The sequence below is a fragment of the Dermacentor silvarum genome, chromosome 8 (genome assembly GCF_013339745.2).
Source record: "Dermacentor silvarum isolate Dsil-2018 chromosome 8, BIME_Dsil_1.4, whole genome shotgun sequence".
NCBI lineage: Eukaryota > Metazoa > Arthropoda > Arachnida > Ixodida > Ixodidae > Dermacentor > Dermacentor silvarum.
Window position 1 is genome coordinate 101756533 of NC_051161.1, and position 20535 is coordinate 101777067.

General features: G+C 46.9%; 1 protein-coding gene across 1 annotated transcript in view; it reads left to right on the top strand.

Annotated features, from left to right (window-relative positions):
* LOC119462324 (lipase member K-like) overlaps nucleotides 1-20535 on the top strand; it is a 126363-nt gene that overhangs the window by 94078 nt on the left and 11750 nt on the right. The window contains exons 2-4 of the mRNA XM_049672933.1: nucleotides 5605-5815; nucleotides 18957-19068; nucleotides 19462-19612. Of these exons, the coding sequence (XP_049528890.1) occupies nucleotides 5605-5815; nucleotides 18957-19068; nucleotides 19462-19612 (474 nt within the window). The remainder of the gene's footprint in view (nucleotides 1-5604; nucleotides 5816-18956; nucleotides 19069-19461; nucleotides 19613-20535) is intronic.

Consider the following 20535-nt stretch of genomic DNA (forward strand, 5'->3'; position numbering starts at 1 on the left):
CTCGCGTCTTAAATTACTGCGTAGCGTATATAGCTTACATTCACGGTACACGCCTCCATTTAAGCTGAAGAGCAGGGGGCCTGGAAATATGTGCTCCATGTTGAATTTTGAAGCTGACAATTAGGTAAGTTGGTTTACATTCCTCCTAGTGAATGCAGTGGAGTGAAGCACACAGGTCGACAGATCATCTTGCAGAGGCACAGCGAAAGGACAGTTTGTGAGCAGTGCACAGTGGTGTTCCGGCCAAGATCGCTCTTGAGCATCACTTCTGCAAACGCCATCATGGTCGTATATGACTTAGGTTGATGGCTTGAAAATGCTGTCTTAAAAGAATTCAAGGCAGAATTTTCTTGGCAACTTTTTAAGCGTAAAAGCCTGGAAACAATTCGAGATTATCGAATACAGACTTGGAATCGCGTGAGCGTCTGGTCCGTCCACCTCACCTGCCTTTGTATCCGGCAATTTCTCCGTTCAGCGCAAGTTTGACAATGCATTAACCTGCCTCCCCCCTCAACTTCGTCCAACAGTCAACCATGCGAAGCTATATGAGAGAGAGAGAGAGAGAAACAACTTTATTTAAACAAAGATTGAGGCGTGAACGCACAGAATAAACCACGAACAGAATGTTTTAGTTCAATGTACGTAGAGACCTAGAAAGAGAAATATTCTCATCCACCCGACTGTTGCACTAAACTACATAGAAAACCCCTAGTATGCAGGTGTGTAGCTTTGTCGATTCATGATACAGTCAGGTGAATAACAATTGTTTTCTTTCATGAACATGCGTAGAACCTAACCGCAACATTAGGCGTTGCGCACGTTCACACGCATCTCTTTCTTAAGCGCATCTCGTTCTTGCGCTTATTGCCTTAAGCGCAGGGGAATCTTGAGGAGCGCTCTCGCGAATTCACATAGCTGTTGAGGGCGGCATAACGTCTGCCAAACAGATGGTGTCCAAATTCACGCTCCAAATAATAGTTCTCTCTGGCGAAAAAAAACAAATCTCGAAGGCTGTGTTGTCGGAAATCGTAAGCACCGAAACCGATTCCGTAGCACCAAACGCATCATGGACTACACATGTAAAAAAAATGCGTATTTAACGTTTTTCAGACCTTGCAGTAGCTTACGGCGCATGCTGACAGCAATAACATACATAGCGTCCGATATTGGTTCTTTTACTCGGAGACGCCACCGCTGTGTTGTGGATTTGGACAGCGCCTATTGGCGTGTGCTAGCGATGGCGGTGTCCCCGTAAATTTGCGAAGATTATACAGAACTTCACGATATGCCGCTGAAGAACACGCTACACTATGGCAAAGCTTTTTTTATTGAAAACTGTAAGCATTGAGAGGCATATGAAACGCTACGCTAAATGTCATAAGAACAACTTACCTGCGCCCGCCGAACCCTTGGGAGTTGTTTGCATAGAAATTGCGGACGCTAATACGAAATTGCCTAGTAACGCTATTCTATTCCTGTGTACGGATTACAATACAAAACGTAAAAAAAGTGAAATATGGGCAAAGCTTGAGCTCGTTGATGCTTTCATTATTTTGCCAGGTAAAAAGTGAAGGTATCAACCGATTGCGCTACACAATGCTTGTTTGACTTATTTTGTCATTCCATTAGATCCCTTCTATGTGTTTTTTGTCTCAAGTTGGCACGTCCGTTGTTGCACTGGCCGCAAATGGCGTAAAATTATCCTGCGCCCATATGTGTGCCTTCTACTCCTTGTGCAGCACAATAAAGTGTGCATAAGGCTTCAATGAAAACGGTGTTTGGTCCTATTTAACCTAGGAAAGATAGGATTGCTTTAGGTGGTTTTTGCTACAAATAGAGTAAGCAGTCGTTATAATAACATTGCATTATTTGACATTTCTAGGCGTCTCAGTAGCAGTGCCTTCGTTTTATTTAGGAATATTCCTAGTGAAGCAGCGCCGGACTCCAGTTGTGCGAATTGGGGAGCTAGAAACCAGCATCAGAATGCATGGTGATGAATTCAGGGGGACCCTTTGCATTTCTTCGTAGGAACTTGGAGAGGCAAAATGCTCTTCTAAAATCATTTCACAGCACTGCGACAGCTCCTTTGGCATAACTGTATACAACACGTAATACTAGCTGACCGAAGAAGCATCTTTAAAAATTAAATTAACGGGCTTTACGTGCCAGGAGGAGGAGGATGAGATAAAGAGAAGGCAGGGATGTTAACCAGAAATGCGTCTGGTTGGCTACCCTACTCTGGGGGACGGGAAAGAGGGAATAGAAAGATGAGATAGAGAGAGGAGGGGGGAGGAGGACACGGTGAGCTCGCGCACGCACGTGGAGGGCCTGAGCAATTCAAAGGCGTTCACATAGGCCGGTCGTCCTCAAGGAAGACAACAATGCCTTCACAGCTTTGTGGGCCGACGAGCGGCGTTCCAAAACCACGATATGATTATGAGGCACGCCGTAGTGGGGCACTCCGGAAATTTCGATCACCTGGGGTTCTTTAACGTGCACCTAAATCTAAGTACACGAGTGTTTTCGCATTTCGCCCCCATCGAAATGCGGCGGCCGTGGCCGGGATTCGATCCACTTGCTCATGGGGGTCAGTATAATCTAAACCTCCCATCTCACGTCCATATCAATCTCTTCTGAGCGGCAGAACCGCTTCATTGCACATTGGCGACTTAAAATATGAACTTTTGAGCTTGTTGACAGGGGCACTCCACAGGGCTCGGTATTGTTTCCGTTCTTGTTCAATCTGGTAATGGCCAAGCTGGCCAAAGCATTGTTGGACATTGAAGGTGTTGAACACACGATTTATGCCGGCGATGTTACTCTATGGAGCACTGGAGGCAGCGACGGAGAATTATAGAGGCTCGAATGCAGGAGGCTATAAGGACCACGGAACTCTGCCACTCTCCAGCGGGCCTCAAATGCTCGTCGAGGAAATCGGAATTGATCTTTTACCGTCCTTCCAAGCCAGGACGAAAACCCAAGGGCTGGGGGCGAGATAATCGACGTCATATCGTGCTCTTTGACATGAATGGTAACTGCATTCATGAAGTGCGGTCAATCAGAGTCCTAGGACTGACTATTGAGGGTAACGGATACAATGGATTGATGATACAAAAGATAACTGGCAAAGTGGAGAATGCTCTACGAATGTTTTGACCCATGTCAATAGACATAAAGGTATGAGTGAGGAATGTGCCATTAGGCTCCTACACGCTTTCGTCCTATGTCATATTACTTACGTTGCGGCTATGCTCAATTGAAAAAAAAAATACATAAGAGAAACGACTCAATGCTACAATCCGTCGAGTCTTCAAGGTAGCCGTGGGGCTACCGTTGAACGCATCCACCGAGCTTTTTTCGAAACTAGGAGTTCGCTGAGGCTCAGCGCACAGCTCAGGTTGTCTGGTTGTCAGGCACTAGAGCTGGCAGGGACATCCTGGTCACTATGGGTATTTTTACTGAACGTGAAAAAGATAACGCCAGACATCTTAGCAAAGAAATCAGGGACGCGATTGTGGTTCGACCTTTTCCCAGGAACGTACACCCGGTCTTTAACCAAGGGAGAAGCCTCGCCCGCGCGAAGGCTCTTCTTGCCGAGACTGCTACGGATTCCACAGAAGCTGCCTTCGTAGACGCCGCACAGGTGGCCAGTCGCGAAGCTTTTTCGGTAGCCGTAATAGACGCCCACGAAAGAGTCTCCAACGCACTCTCTGTTTAGACCAAGAATCCGGAGGTGGCCGAAAAAATGGACATTGCACTCGCTCTGCTAGATCCAGAGCGCTCGGTAATTTATAGCGCTTCTAGGGCAGCTACTCGCGCCTTTTCTAGGGGAGTAGTGGAAGCGAAAGTTTCAAAGTTACTGGAAGGTAGATGCATTAGTCTCCACTCTATAGTCTGTTTCCCAGCCCATGTGGGCGATTTCGTGGGAGTACAGCGGAACCTTAACGAGTCCGCTCATAGGGCCGCGCGAGGACTTGCCAGCCGCGCTCCCCTGCAGACCCCCTCGTCTCCGCCTAAGGCCTTTAAGGACCAGCTTCAGACATATAATGAGCTCATAAAGCACTTTTATTTAGGACGTAGAGAATTCTCCCTTCCAAACAACGAACTTAACAGGGCGCAGTCAGTGACTCTCCGCTTGCTACAGACGAACTCGTACCGCAATCCTTGGCGTATGAGCCGAATCGACCCAGACTACGACGGAACTTTGAATTGTTCACAGTGTGGTGGATATGTGAACTTGGGACATAAGTTGTGGGGATGCGCGACTCAGGCCTCCTATCTGGAGGACAAGAACAAATGGGACGGCGCTCTTAGGAGCAGCGAGCTCCCAGACCAACTCTGGGCTGTCCAGAAGGCCCGCGAAGCGGCGGAGAGCTATATATAGGGCTCCCCGTCCCGACGTGGGAGGTGCCCTCTACACCTTGACGAACTGTCTGGTGTCCTTCAGGACCATTTTTGGAAATAAAGTTTCACCAGCACATGAATGGTAACTGCACCACTTTCATATGATGACTTGACGTGAATGTATAGCAAATCAGTTGCGTTTTCTCCTGATCAGTATTGTTTATAAGTTATTTCTATTTTCTTATCCGTCTAGTCTACAAACAGTATGTTTTGTATTATGATTTATTTTCGATCATTCTCTGTTTATTGTCTCACTCTAACTTGACCTATATACCACGCATTTATATTTTATCTATATTACCGAAGTTTTCTGTTTTTCCTTTGTATAATTAATTTTTTGTTACCATAATAATATGCTTATTGTGTCGCTCCTACTTGCGTTATTTTTACATTATACCGTGCACTGTCATCTGATTATTATTCTTGTTTTCCTTTCTCCTTTTTGTATAATTATCTGTATCTTTAACCCCTCCCCTCTGTAATGCTTCATTGTAAGCCCTGAGGGTACTATAAATAAATAAATAAATAAATAAATAAATAAATATCAAAAGCAGATGTGATTAGATAAACTTTTAATGTGATTAGCCATTGTTAGACTATTTCAGCAATATCTATCTATCTATCTATCTATCTATCTATCTATCTATCTATCCTCCTTACGCCACTGTTCCCAGTGACTTAAGTTGCGTACTAGCTTGGACCACAAGGCATGTGCGGACTCGTATCTTGCGAGAAGACAACGTGCGCCACTGGTTTTGTGCCCGAACATTCAACTGGCTGCTGGCTGGTGCTTGATCTAGTAGACAACTTGGGTGACTGGGCATGTAACTCACTCTGCATAATTAGATACCATACTCATTAAAAGCTCTAACACTGTTGAATTTCCCATCACAAAATTAGATATGCACCACCACATGAATGCAAATCTCATTGCCGTAGAGAACCATCCCCCAAAGATGCATTGCGCCTAGTATTTATGAGCTCCCGCGCTGTAGGAGTGAACTACCGCTCCATTATGGCTACTTTCGCGCCTGTCTTCTTTTAATACAGGCAACTGCTTCAATAGAAGTAGTTTCTGTCCGATCGCTTTGTTTTAACGAGGGTTTATTGTATATCTCTAATACGTTCTAATGTGTCACATTCTATTACACACAGCATTTCTAATATTTGTGATTCTCAAAAATTTCCATTATTTTCAAGTCGGAGCTGATTGTGAGCAAGGGCTATCCTGTGGAAGAGCACACAGTGGTCACTACAGATGGCTACATCCTGCGCATCCAAAGAATACCACGGGGAAGAAATGAGCCTGTTGTACTAGACGCCAACTACAGCAAACCAGTTGTTCTCGTCATGCACGCTCTCGCAGTCACATCAGCTGACTTTGTGATTAATTTTCCTGAACAAAGCCTGGGTAAGTAGCACTTATGCCGCAGCTCACATTTGCAATGCAAGGCTGTAAGGAAAATTCACGTAGAATGAAGAACACAGGTTATGCTTTGCCGCTGTCAATGAGCTACTTATGTCCTGAGTTTTGTCATTGAAATGAAAAAAAAAACATTTATTGCATATCGTCGAGAGAACACAGAAAACGAATAAAGAGAAAAATTCGTAGTAGAGTTGCCGGCCACATATCAAGACCTTTGCTAAAACAAAAGAAAAAAATCCGGCTTTAATATACACACCAGTTGTTATCCTCGGGTGTTCCCGCTCCCTGCCTTGCAACTTCATCGAACAAAGATTCAGTGAAGGTGATTTGGGCTGTTGTAGCCCCCACTACTGATGTCACCTTCAAGTCGTTGTTCATCAAATTCCACAGCACGTTGCATATCTGCCTGACCATGGCATAAGGAGCGTATGTGTGTAACACGCCGTAAATTGTCCCAGGGACGAGGCATTTCTGTTGCGGACAGAATGATCAAACCTTGGGAAAATATACCACCGAAGGGTGGGCTATTCCAATAAAAAGTTATCTCCAGCTACCAAAAAAAAAGCGCTTTAGAACAACTATAAAGAAACAAATCATAACAAGCGAACAAACAATGGCACCAAAGACAACATACAAGGACAAGGTGTCATTGTTTGTTGTCTTCTTATGATACGATTAATAATAATCGGTCCCCTCGGTTCCCTTTCTTCTCGTTCAATAAAGGAACAAGCGCCACATTTTAGCGTATTGGTGCACAAGATGCTTTCGCATTAAGACGAGTTGGAAGGCCGCGCTTGTATATATGGTCTGTTTTTCCGTCCTTTGTCTCGTTCAGCGCTGTTTAATAACAAGCAATGCAAGGCCAAGAACCACAGACCTTGACGACCTTATTGATGACCAAAACGTCACCACACTTGTCAACACAGGAGCCGACTATTGTGTCTTCAGTAGACCCTTTGCCGCTAAGTTGAGGAAAATAAAGAATGCTTGTGCAGGCTCTCAGATATCAACAGCTGAATGACACCTCATAACGCCGACCGGAATCAGCACAGTAAGAGTTAAAATAATTGACTGGACTAAGCCTGCGACGTTCGTTGTCCTACAACAGTGCTCAAGGGACCTAATTATTGGCATGAATTTTTTGCGCCAACACGGCGCAACGATTGACTCAAAGTGCACGTCGATAATGTTGTCCACAGACCAAGGGATACTGCCGCAGCCTCACAGTCACCATGCGAAAAGTGTACTTGAAGTTCAAGTCAGTATCCCGCCTCGCTCCAGCATCATTATTTCCTTCAGTGCAGAAGCAGCCATAAGTGTAGAAGTCATAATGGAGGGCGACCAAAACCTGATGCTTTATCGTTAATTCGGCGCCACAAAAGATATCGTTCAATTACACGGAGGAAGCACCGGTAATGGTGACAAACTTCAGCGAGGAGTATAAACACCTCAAGAAGGGTACGAAGACCTTGAGCAAATCACTGCAGTCAGCACGTCATTTGTCCTCCTGGATGCCACCCTACCTATGTCGACGGTCCAAGTTTCCGAGCCAGATTTCGATATTTATACCAGCCTTCCTCTGCATAAGGATGAACAGCTCAAAGGTCGCATCCAGAAAGGCAAGGACGGCTTTTAGACGCCCTCAATAAATCGACAAATACTAGTTGCTAAGCATGGCATAACAAACAAAGAGCACGCTCGACCACTCCGCCAGAGTTCGTGCCGAGGTTTGACGCGAGAATGGGAAGCTAAAACACAAGCGCTGATGAAATGCAACGCCACAAAATCATCCAGCCGTCCACAAGTCTGTGGCCCTCTGGTGCAATCTACGCCAAAAAGAAAAGTGAAACTCGGCGTTCTTGTGTCAATTTTCGTCGCCCGTACAGACTCACGAAGAATGACGTATACCGCCTCCCACGGATATACAACGTGTTAGGCCGGCTCTGTAATAACAAGTACTTTTAGTCGATGGAGGTGAAGAGGGGCTACTGACTAATCGAATTCGACGAAAGGATAGAGAGAAGACCGCCTTTATCTAAAGCCCCTATATTTATAAAAGTAGCGCCATCCACTTCCCTCCTCCTCCGTTCCACTATCGCGCTCGGCGCGACCAGCGCGATCGAGGCGCGATATCGACAGTGGCGCCGCCTGCGTCGGGCCTGCCGTGGCAGACGACAGCTAACGCGCTACCAGAGGAAATCCGAGGAAAACTTCGATCGCGCCCTGCGGAGACGTTTTTGAGGCGCGATTTTGCTTCGTCAGTCAGTAACTGGTCTTAATAATGCCGTTTTGGAAGTAGCAACGCGACGATGCGAGACGGCGCAAATATCAAGTATGCAGCAAGCTTTTGCGCACGCCGGATGGTAAACAAAAAAAGCCTTTTGCCCTCGCCTTGTCGGTTGCGGCAACTTAAGGCGCAGCAGCATGCCATCACAACGAAGTTCTTGTCCCTAACACGTTTGATCCGTTTGTGCGTACAGCACTTTCGTCGCACAGGCCCGAGAATGGCAGTCGGAGCGCGCTGGAAAGAAAAAAATATACAAAAGCGCGACGCGAACTTCCACGTGACACGGATTGGCCAATGGGGGAGCGGAGGAGGCTGGGGCGACAGGAGGCGGCTAAGAGAGGGCGAGGAGGAAGCGCCGGGGTGAGCGCGGTGGCGGCAAGATCTAAGAATGACGCTACTTTTATAAATATAGGGGCTTTACCTTTATCACGTCGGATGGTCACTATGACTTGAAGTTCATGCCATTCGGTTTTTGCTCGGCACCCGCAACATTCAAGTTCGCGATCGACACTGTGTTCGCTGGCTTGACATGGCAGACGTGTTTAGCCTATCTTGTTGACTTCGCCGCCTTTGCCTCAATCCTCTACAATCATGATAAGCGGCTTGATACAGTACATAGCCCATGAAATCACCTGGGCTGAACCTGACGACGTAAAAGGGCCGCATCGCCTACTATGAGCTTGTGTTTCTGGCCTACGTTATCAGCAGGTCTGGAGGCCATCCGGATCCCAAGAAGACGGCTGCTATCGCGAACGTTCGGCAGCCGGCCGACGAAAAGGGAATATGCGAATTACTTGCTTGCTGCTTGTTTTACAGGCGCTTTGCCAGGAACATTTCTCGCATTGTCGAGCCACAGATTTATTCCACGAAATCAGACGTCAAGTTCAAGTGGGAAACGTCGCAGATCGAAGCATTCGAAGAGCTTAAATGATGCCAGCAGTCACCATCACTATGTGCACAATTTGACGAAGACGAGCAGAGCGATATTCACAAGAATTGAAGTAGCGTACGCCTTCGTGCAATGCTAGTTCGAAGAAAAGACGGTGTTGACAAAAATGCTAGACAAAAAGACAGAAATGCTAGAATGAAAAACATGTTTACCATACCTGAATAAATGAAGGAGGTTAGGTGACTCTTTGTCACCGCCTTGTTTCATAGGGGATGCCAATAAATCATAATCACCAGCAGCAGGAACAGCATCAGCAGCATCGTATCGTGTCACTTGTCACGCTATGTGAGGTGCGCGCCGCGTCGCGTCGATGCGTCCAAACTTTGCATTTCAGATGCCTTGTATTCCCCTAAGTGTCACGACATGTAAGAGTTGCATCGTATCGGACCACGTGTCAAGGGATACGACATGTGCACTGCGTAGTCTCGATTCCTCTGTTTACTCTTCGAAACAAGTTATGGCACCTCGTCGCAAGGTACGAAGCGCTGGTCAGAAAGCGAATCGTAGAGCTACACGCGTGGCTGCAACCTGACATCGTCGTGCTAAGCAGACTGTGGATAGAGATGCACAAGCCGCAGCTCGCAGTCGATGTCAGGCTGACAGTTCAGTTCGTTCTCGTGAAAACGACGCACAGAGACTTTGAAGCGAAGACCCTCTCGTGGGTGCTGCCGAAAATGGAGCTTCTATGGAGCCAAAATGGGCAAATCAACAAAAACAACCGACGCCTACGATGATGTTTATTTTTTTTGTACCGCATAAAAATAAGAACACCTGGTATTTCGCCTATTACGCTTTATACACCGCTGCCCGAAGTAGGAAACGTTCTCGCTCTTCAGAAGTCCGACTAAACGAAAAGCTTGCCTTCGCAGCACTTAAGTGATCTTCGTAGAGTAGGCCTGAATTCTATTGCTAAGAAAGACGAAGAGGAACTGGAAGAAGAAGTCGAAGGGAGCGGAGGGAACACTATTTTTTAATATGTCGTCGGTATAAATTACAAAGAAAAAGACTTCTTGAAATTCCGCTTGCTAAATTAGGGGTAAATGTAACACCAGAAATAGTACTCTCTTTCGGTGTGCCTCGGTATTCGGCTTTAGCCACAGGGACGTGTTTGATGCCGTTTGTTGTTTCATTCAATCAACAAAACGAATAAAACTTTAAATCCATACTTTTACAATTAGAGATACAGCATGACATTTATATTATAAATAGTGCAGTTTAGGAAAATTAATCTGTCTGTTCTGATTACTGAATTGCACTGTAACAGTAGTTTCAAAAACCGTATCTAAAAGTTCAGGAGCCCAATTCTTGGCCATTCCCCCGGAGTGGGTACGAGCCATGTGCTGAGGATATCATCATCATCAACATCATCATCATCACCGTACGTCGGCTCCGTGTTCTTCATATGATTTCTCAGCGCAAATCATCAGCATCACCCAAATTTTGGCACCAATCAACTCAGTTCCTCACCCGGAATCTGTGGATACCTGGTTCGGAGGTGGGAGACCATTTTTGGAGATTTTACGGCTGAAACCCACGCCGTTGTGTCGCGCCGCCTCGGCGGCCGAGCGCGATTCAGGCCTCGGCTTTCTTGAGCCTAGGCGGCGACATGTTATCAAGAATGGAGGTTGTTGACAGAAGCGACGACGATATTCGACAGGAAATGGAGGACGATAACGGCTGGAAAGTCTTTAGATATGAAAGACGGGCCAAGGAAGGAGCGAAACGTGCCATGCCTAGCACTAGCCCTAGCCGACTTCCCAAGGTGAGCGGAGCCAAGATCATCTCACAAGTTAATAGGGCCAGCAAGATGCCTTAACTACCTATGGGAGACTACAAGATTGTGATCAGACCAAGAGGAGGGCTGCAGCTATCCCAGCTAAGCCTACTACATCTGGGACAAGCCATCTATGAGGCGGCCGGGATTGTTACGATGAACGGGAGGCGGATACCATCTGCCCCAACAATTTCCAGAACATTATAGTTGTCAGTACTCCGAATCAGGACCACGCGGACAAGTATCAGTCTATGAAGACAATCAAGTTCAAGGGCAAGGAATATGAAGTTGCAGCCTACGAAACAGCCCCGGACGTTACAGCTAAAATAGTCATCCGAGGTGTGCCTGTCGAAGTTTCCCCGAGAGACATTACGGCAGCCATTATTACACCAAGAAATCGGACGGCGATCGCAGCCAAACGACTGGGAAACACCACAACTGTGATCATTTTATTCGAGGGTTACAAGGTCCGCTCGTACGTGAATTACGGAGCAGTGTTCCCGAGATGCTCGTTATACAGGAAACAAGTGGAGTTTTGCAAACAGTGTAATAGACTCGGACACAGAAGTGACGTATGTCCGAAGCCTGAGGATAAGCTATGTGCGGGATGCAGCAAGACCAACCCTGATCAAGATCACACATGTCAGCCCAGGTGCCAGCTGTGCGGGATGGACCACCACACGGCCGTCAAAACCTGTAAAGCCAAGTTCAAGAAACCATATATAGTCAAGCACCGACAATGGCTTCGCCAAGAACAAGCATTCAAACAACAGGAAGAACAGCAGCAGCAGCTTCGCTTCGCGGACGGGCCTACCGAGCGCAAACGATCCAGGTCTAGAGGCAGAGCAACGACTAAGGACAGATCCCGATTCAGGTCGCTGGCGAGATCCCGGTCCAGGTCCCGGGGAAGACAGGCAAACCCGGCTATGACGCCTAAGGTGGGCTGGTCCGATGCGGTTAAAGGGCCACGCCCTGGGACACCTAAGGGGAGTGCACATAATTCTAACAATACTAACGAAATAGCTGAGATAAAGAAAGAGAATGCACAATTGAGAGAACTAATAGCACAGTTAACCAAGGAGATTCAGGAGCTTAAGAGAGACAAAAATCAGGCAAACAAACAAACGCGATCCCCGAGCCCCGGGAGACTGGAGGTAATTCTAGAAACTAGAATGGAAGAGGATAATACTCGAACTCCACCCAAGAGAAAGGGGACCAGGGAAACAGCTATGGTTAAATCCAGAACTTCAACCAGGCAATTTCCGACCAGCAGAAGGCGGTTAAGGAACAGGCAGAAGCTACCAGCAATCTTTCGCTGGCAATCTCGGTGATCTTGAGCAGGCTAGATAAAATGGGGGCCAATATGGCCGAAATTAATACTAGGATAACAGAACTTATCCCGAGAAGAACCCCATCGCCTCCAATCAACAACACTCCTGTGATCAGCTCGGCAGGGAATCCACAAAATTTACAAGCAGCTGGGAATCGCAGCCCTTTTAACATTGTTTTAATAGCGCCCTCCTTCCTTCCGCCACCGTAAGATGGGAAAGCGTGAGATAAGAGACCTTATCATATGGCAATGGCAGTGGCAGGAGCTACGAATCCAAAAAGGCGGTCCTGCAACAATACCTTAGAAACAAGACTAAACCGGACGTTATGATTCTTCAGGAAACACATGGTCTGGCGAAACAGCCGGGATATCAAGCTATCGGGCCCCCAAATGGGAATAACAGAACATTAACTACACCAGTGAGGAAAGGGCTAGTGGTGATTCGGCATGAAACTCAAACCTCAGACATTGAGCACGTGCTAATAGAGCTCCTCCCCAGATGGAAGAAATCCTCAAGTATATTTATTCGGAATTTATATAGTAATTCAACCCAAAAGGGACAGCGCTTCCGAACTCTCTAAAGAGAGTTCGGAAGCGCTGTCTTTTTTGGGTTGGATTACTATATAAATCTGGCTGTGGTGATGGCTGTGGTGAAAGGCTGTGGTGATGGCAGGGACTAGTCCTCTTGTCATAGGGGAGACTTCAATGCCCTGCACAGTGCCTGGGGGTATGGTTATACGAGAGTAAAAGGCAAAATGCTATGGCAAGACATTCAAGATACAGAGTAAACGCTCGTAAATGAGCCCGCCTCCCCTACACGTATTGGGATCGGGCTCAACAGAGGTACCACACCAGATCTAACAATCGTCAACAAGGTCGTAACCGTCAAATGGAGAAACACCTTCGAAACCCTTGGGAGCGATCATAGAATTATAAAAATCAAGATCGAAGAAACCGTAGATGCCGAAAATAAAAAGTTGCAGTGGCTTAGCTCGGCTATGCCAGGATATACGTAGCGTTAGCAAAGGTTCAGCTGATTATTCTTAGCTTTCCTGGTTGTCTAGATTGTCGAGGATTAGCTTGATTGTCGTGCTTACTACTGCTCCAATGACACACACGAGGTATACGTATTATGTGGCACATGTATTCATTCCTCCTACGCTCAACCGCTAATTGCCAGGCAACTACTTCGGGATCCGATGAGTCAAGCTTCTCCGTTCTTCTGCGCTGTTGAGCATCATTTGCGGTCTTCTCCTCCATGGCTATACCACACTGGCAAATGCCAGTCAGAAGCGCAGCGGCTCCAGCGCAGTGTCAGACGGCGACTGCACAGCGAGCGCGCGCCGGCGCCAGTGCGTCTACCACGGCTACGACGTCACTCCTCTGGAATGCGCAGACTGGCGGCGGTGAGTCGCGCGCGGCGGCGGCGGAGTGCGCGAGAGGTGCCGGCTCCGGTGTCTCCGGTTCGCAAGCCGTGTGACATCACTGATCCTTGCGCATGCGCAGCACGGCTCTTGATGTGCCGCGCGAAACGGGCTTGGCTAGGCCAGTGTAGCTAACGCTACAATAAAGCCGTTAAATGGATCGACTGAGATAAGTTTCGCAAAGTAAGAGACGACAGGACGCAAGAACCGATCGAAAACATAGAACAATGGGCTATAGACGTCATCAAAGACGTAAGCGTAGCCACTCACACTATCACGCCGGACCAACCGGTAGAGAAGATTAATAGTCGCCTCGCACTTTTGTGGGAGGCGAAACAGTCTTTACAACATAGATGGCGTCAACAAAAAGCGAATAGCTGAGTTAAACAAAAAAATGTAAGAGCATAGCAAACAGTTATGCAAACAGCAATTGGATGAGTTCTGCAATGCTATGAATGGTCAGATTTTTGCTGGCCAGACGTGGCGTATACTCAAATACCTGCTAGATCCAGACAATCTCAAGCTATCTCAAAAACATAACTTGCGAAAACTTATGCACGGACACAAAGGGAAGGAAGATGAACTCATCGCCGAGGCAAGCGCTACATACATTCTCTCCAACCCAATAGTCGAGCATGGGTGGTATGAAGGAAAGCCTAATGTGTCCTTGGATGAGGACACAAGAGATTAGAGCAGTGCTGCAAGAAATACGAAATCTGCCCCGGGGCCAGACAGGACTAATAGCAAGATGCTAAATAACCTTGATGATCAGGCAATAGACAATATTACGAAATACATAAACGCATGCTGGACCAAGGGCTCTATACCACAACAGTGGAAGGAAGCCCAGGTCATACTTATTCCCAAACCTGGCAAAGCAATTAATATTTCAAATCTGCGGCCCATATATCTCACCTCTTGTGCAGGAAAGCTTATGGAGCACGCATTCCTTATCAGAGTAAACAATTACCTGGAAGAAAACGAAATATATCGAAATACTATGTTGGGCTTTCGGGCTGCTCTCTCTACTCAGGACGTTATGCTGCAAATCAAGCAGCAAGTACTAGACAGTAAAACGAGGTCCACCAGAGCTATGTTACGATTGGATCTCAAGAAAACATTCGACAAAGCAGCACATTCGGCCATACTCAGGTCAGCCATCTAAACCTAGAAGAAAGGGCGTACAATTACATCCATGACTTCCTAACGAATAGGAAGGCTACCCTCACGATGGGGGAACTCAAGTCAGAGGAGACGGACATGGCCAGTTCGAATACGCCTCAGGGCTCCGTGATATTGCCAATGCTCTTTAGCGACTCTCAATCGGCTATACGAAATTATGCCAGAGGACGGATATCAGTTGAAGCTGCGAAAATTCTAAACAGTGAAACCAAACGTACATCATTTGAGGAATGTTATGACAAGGAAATCATCTGGTTCCCAGACCATAAAGACTGCGAATCCACTGCCAACCCAAACCTTAACGAGTCTGCCCATCGTGTTGCGCGAGGACTCACTAACCGCGCCCGACTAGGGGGGGGGGGGGGGGGGGGGGGGGGCTCCGGCCGAGGAGGAGATGGAACGGATGGATAGGGCTAGACTTTTCTCATTCATTCACGTTACCCAATTCTACAGAAAGTCGAGGGGTATATATACACCTCCCATCCCAAAATGAACAGGTCTCAGGTGGTTGACTGGAGGCGACTTCAAACCAGCACTTATACGAACCCGGTACATCTTAACCGCATGTTTCCGGATTTATACCCTGAGGCCAAATGTAAGTTATGTAATGATAGAGTAGCCACGCTAGAGCACATACTCTGGGATTGTGAAATAGTTCAGAGGAGAATTGCAGTACCCCCGGATGAACTAAGGGCGCGGTGGAGAACCGCACTGACTAGCTCTGATCTTCAGGACCAACTTTGGGCCGTCCAGCAAGCCCGGGAAGCTACCGAGAGACAGGGTCTCTCTGCTGCCCCCGGCGCGGCCTAGACCCTGGCCATCAATTTGCCGGCTATTTATTAAAGTTGTCTCACTCACTCAAGCCGAAGACCTTTGTATCAAACCAGTTCATCTAAAGCGTATTGATGGTTTGCCAATAAAATATACCCGTGATCCACGTTGGAAGCAAATTGATTCACCGATAGAACAAGATTTTTAAATACAGACGGCTGATTTTTATTGTTTGGAGTCAGCAAGCCAGAAGCTGAGATCTGCAATGATACTAGTAAGTACACACACACACACACACACACATATATATATATATATATATATATATATATATATTCTAATGAAACAGAGACACAGAGACAGCACCCGTTCCTGGGCCAGCTGTTCTATTCACTCTGCCTCGTCGTCTTCGCTTCCAGCGCCCGAGCGTCCGAGTCCAAGTTGACTTCGTCTATACACTCGGCCACGCTGCAAGTTTTCGGCACGCTTGCAACAAAGCAACTTCTCCATGGTGTGAGGTCGTCGTTGGCGAGCCGTCCAGCGCGCAACCAGCTTCTCTGGTGGGTGGCACTGGCTGTTGCGTGCTGGTCGCAGGCCTTGCCCTCTGTTGTTGGATAAAGATGACCACACATTGTCCGAGAATATAGAGCGGAACATATTGAGCCGCATGGGTACCAGGGCCATCGGCTCCACTTTGTTGCGGTGGCCACCATGCCTTGGGCGCCGCACGGACTCTGAAGGGCGCACATTCACTCCTGCGTAGATGTTGCGCTTAACGGCGACAGCACCGATAGGAGCAGCAGGGGGTTCTCGGAAACAGGGGACTGTGGTAATGGGTGGTTCTGGTAAATGGCCTTGTCGGCCGCTGACGCTCGCTTCAACGCCAAACCCTGCCCTCTGCAGGGTAGCAGGTATGGGAACTTGCCACCGCCCCTGCTGCTGGAACCGCGCGGTGTTGGCGCTGTTTGCTCCTGAACACTAGGAGATACTGAAGTGCTGCAACTGCTCCCCTGGTGCGGTCGTGGCGTCGGGTAACAGGCATCCTGCAGTGAAGGCTGTCTTGTGATGCCTTCCTTGCGACCTGGTATAGCTGACGCTCCCGAAGACGAGGACGATGACGGCTCCGGGTGGAGGGGGCCTGCACGCGTCTGCTGCTGCAGCCCAGGGAGGAACAGCACAGGGCTCTGGGCCATTTGGTCCAAGCCCTCGTCCTGAACTCGCTGCTCGACACGGAAGTCTAACGCCGTTTTGTCGATGTGCCGCTGGTGGGCAATCGCGTCGGCGGGCGACGCCCTCCCTGCAGGAGGGGTGGCGTGCGCTGGAGTTTTGTTGCACTGCTCTTCGGCCCTCAGCAGCCGCAGAGCCACGGTGGCTGGGCCGGTGTCAAATCCTTTAACATTGATGATTTCACCTAACAAATGTGGGATTATTGACCAGTTGCCTTCACCCGTAAAGATCACGTACTCGTGACGCCTGCGGCAAAAAGGATGTTCCACATCCACCACCAAGGTTTGAAAGCGGTGGCCCACGCTGGCTAAAACTCCCAGGGTTAGGTCTAGTAGTAAAATATAAATACCCCAGAATGTGGATGGGAAAACGACGCCGCGGTAGCTCAATGGTAGGAGCATCGCACGCGTCATGCGAAGACGTGGGATCGTTAATTCTTCATTTGTTTCATTCAATAGCTCAGTACGAGTAATTTCCCCTATGTGGTGCTTGGTGTCTATGTTTGTTGGCTTCCTATCATGTGACTATATATATATATATATATATATATATATATATATATATTATACGCTGACAAGTACAGACTTACTAGTATCTTATTGCATATCCGAGTTCCTGGTTTGGTAATATATGGTCACGTGTTGCCCTCGATGCGATGTGGTTTCTCTCTTGGATTTGTAACCACGCTTCATTTGTAGATGTCATAAAAGATGCTTTCTTGTAACAAAATAACCCATGCTGGCTAGTTTAGCGTATTTCACGGTTTTTCAAAATAGCGTGAATGACTTTCGCCTGTACTTTTGTCTATTTACTAGAACTCAGATTTGGCAGGAACACTTATCTTTGCAATAAGTCTCCGTCACTTAAAATTTGTTTGGGATGAGAAACATGGGCACCTCATCCGAGGAAAGAACTATGTTACAACGTGTACAGTGCAAGATTGCGATAATTGACACTCAACGTTTTTAGCGACAAAGTTAATTTAATTCCTATCGCGATTTTAAGATTAAACTTGAACATCAGTCGGAGGAAAAGGTAGTATATATTTCCGGAATAGAACGTCCTGCAGAAATTATCCTCATACCTACGTGTGTTCCGCTAACTCGGGCGTGAAAATGACACTAGTCACACTGAAGTAATGGGCCATTATGATTACTGTGGAAGAGCTGCAAGTGTCGGCTTACTTGCAAGCCAAGTAATGCAGTGCGTACCCTCTGCCTCTTTGTGACTGTAGTACAGGACGTCCTGGAGAAATGGGCTCCTGAAATACTCAAACCTATCTCTGCTGCCTATCCAACGAGCCCTGTTCGAATCCACACACAGCGAAGCTTACGAAGCAGTGTTCACGTGCATCGCCTCATCTGGCTCAAGGATGCACCGAACGACGAGCTCTGCAATGCAATGCACCTTTGAACGCTACTATTGTTATAGGTGTTGAAAAAGGCAACCTGGCTTTCTGCCCCATCAGTTTGTGATACCCTACCTCCCCTTGAAGGCGCAGATGCGACCATCCACGCATCTGCCAAGAGGTGCGTTCTATAAAGGGCTTTCAGAAACGTGAGGCCATCTCCTCCAGTGCCCTCTCTCCCGTCTCATCGCGGCTCTCCGTGTTACAGCCTCCTCTCCCTCTCCACCAGTGGCAAATGACCCGCATGGGCAGGCCGGCTTCCTCCCTCTACTTTCTACTGCTCCGGGCGAAGTAGTGTGAGCCATAGCTCCTAGATGGCGACGCCGTCTCGCGGCCGAATGGATGCTCATAGTATCCATCAATCCATCAGAGTTTGAGCTAGTTGGCGATTACGCACGACCAGCAGCAGCAGGCACCAGCCACAGGTCATGAAAATCCGGGATGGTTCGCCAAGAGAACTTAGCTTTAAAAGTAACAAATCAAGTTCAACTGTGATAAGCTCTCTATTTGTTCAAACATTATTGCACAGTGCGAGTAAAGCGTTGATGATGCATTGCTTGCTGTGTAAAAATCGACAGATCCCGGCTGAACTACAAAGGGTGACCACATTTGCTGCATTTTTCAATGCAGCCCCATTTTCTTGATAATAATTCTCGTCAGTCAGAATATTTTGCTATGTAGTACTAGTTATTAGGCGTCGGAGAGTGTTTATTTTCTTCTATTCTGTTGCGTTAAGGAGATGTACTTGCGTTTTTTTTAACTGTCTCCGCGCAGGATTTATACTCGCAGATGCTGGTTATGATGTCTGGCTTGGCAACTTGCGCGGAAATGAGTACACCAGTCATCTGACGTACAAAAAGACTGATCCGATGTTCTGGCGCTTCAGGTACGACCAGCGTATACATATACATAACAAAAATGGCACATACAAAACAAGAATGTATAACTCCTACTCACAAGTCTGCTGGATGCCTAATTTCGCCTGCAATAATGTGAAAGTGTGATCTAAGGAAAGCGAAAATTCGAACAACGAAGTTGCCGTATTGTATGTCATAACCAGATGATTTAAGCAGTGTCGCGTGTACTTCAAGTTTCACGCATCCTCAGTACGGATAAAGGATAGAAATCTTTGCTGGGCTACAGAAATCTATTCCTTCAAATTAAGTACCCACATTTGTAGCAATTTAATTCAGCTTATATTACTGTAACCCTATGTATTCCTTAAGGCAAACGCCATCGTGTGCATCATTATAACGTTCCTTTTTTTGGCCATTTCCAGTTTTGACGAGATGATTATGTATGACACTCCCACAATGATTGACGCTGTGCTTGCTCGCACAAACAATACAAGGCTGCTGTACATAGGCTTTTCCCAGGGTACCCAGGTTCTCTTTGGTCTCCTAGCACAACAGCCGGAGTACAACGAAAAGGTATAGCTCATTCTATAGAGCACAGTAAAAGTATCTCCTCATTTTTTATGAAACGAATACAAAGGTATTTTAGTCCCAGTGTAGTAATGACGTCACTGCGGCTTGCCGAGGTCCAAATGCGGATATCGACTGCTTCCATCAAGCACTGTTTATCTGCCGGAAGACCCTGTGGTAACAATGGCGTTCCTGCAATGAGCAATGTAGGGCTTACAGCACTTCCTATCGGTGTACTTTTACGTTGCTATGTTGCCTTTTTTGCCTTTCTTTTTTCCCCTGTACCCAGCTCTTTAAAACAAGAGAGAGAGACTGCAGTTTTCATACGTTGATCTAGCAAGATAAAAAAGTACATTTGAAAGGCGAATTCTTTGAAGCTTGGTTATTCTCTTTCAGTGTGCAATAAATAATGCGTATTTCGGGAACACGTGTTTTTTCTACTGTGGACTTGATATGCGTGCCTAGGAAGAATACTGTAAATCTGGCTGAGTATTTCCCGTCGTAAAAAAATGAATCAGTAAGCGTCAGTCACACACGCCCTGTTTCTATCGTAGCTCCTCCTTAGCCCTCCTTCTGTAAGTATTTTTTTCTGCCGTATTTAGAGTGGCATAAAAGATTCGTAATAACTTGTTCAGCCTAACAGTAGCCGCTAGAGTATCGTAGATGTGAATAATATTACGCCTATGCAGTGCTTGAATCCGTGGCGAAAAACACGTAATTGATTTGCTATTTAAACATGTCAGTGCAGATGAGGCCACTGCCCTTCAACAAAGGTGGTTAAACGTAATGGGTTTTAACGACACTTTTAGTACTTCTAAAATGTCTTTCTTCCTTCTGCTCATGTATTACCGACATTCCCATATACGCTCACTCCATGAAGGTTCAAGTCGTTGCTTTAGAATATCTGTTAAATATATATATTTTTAAAT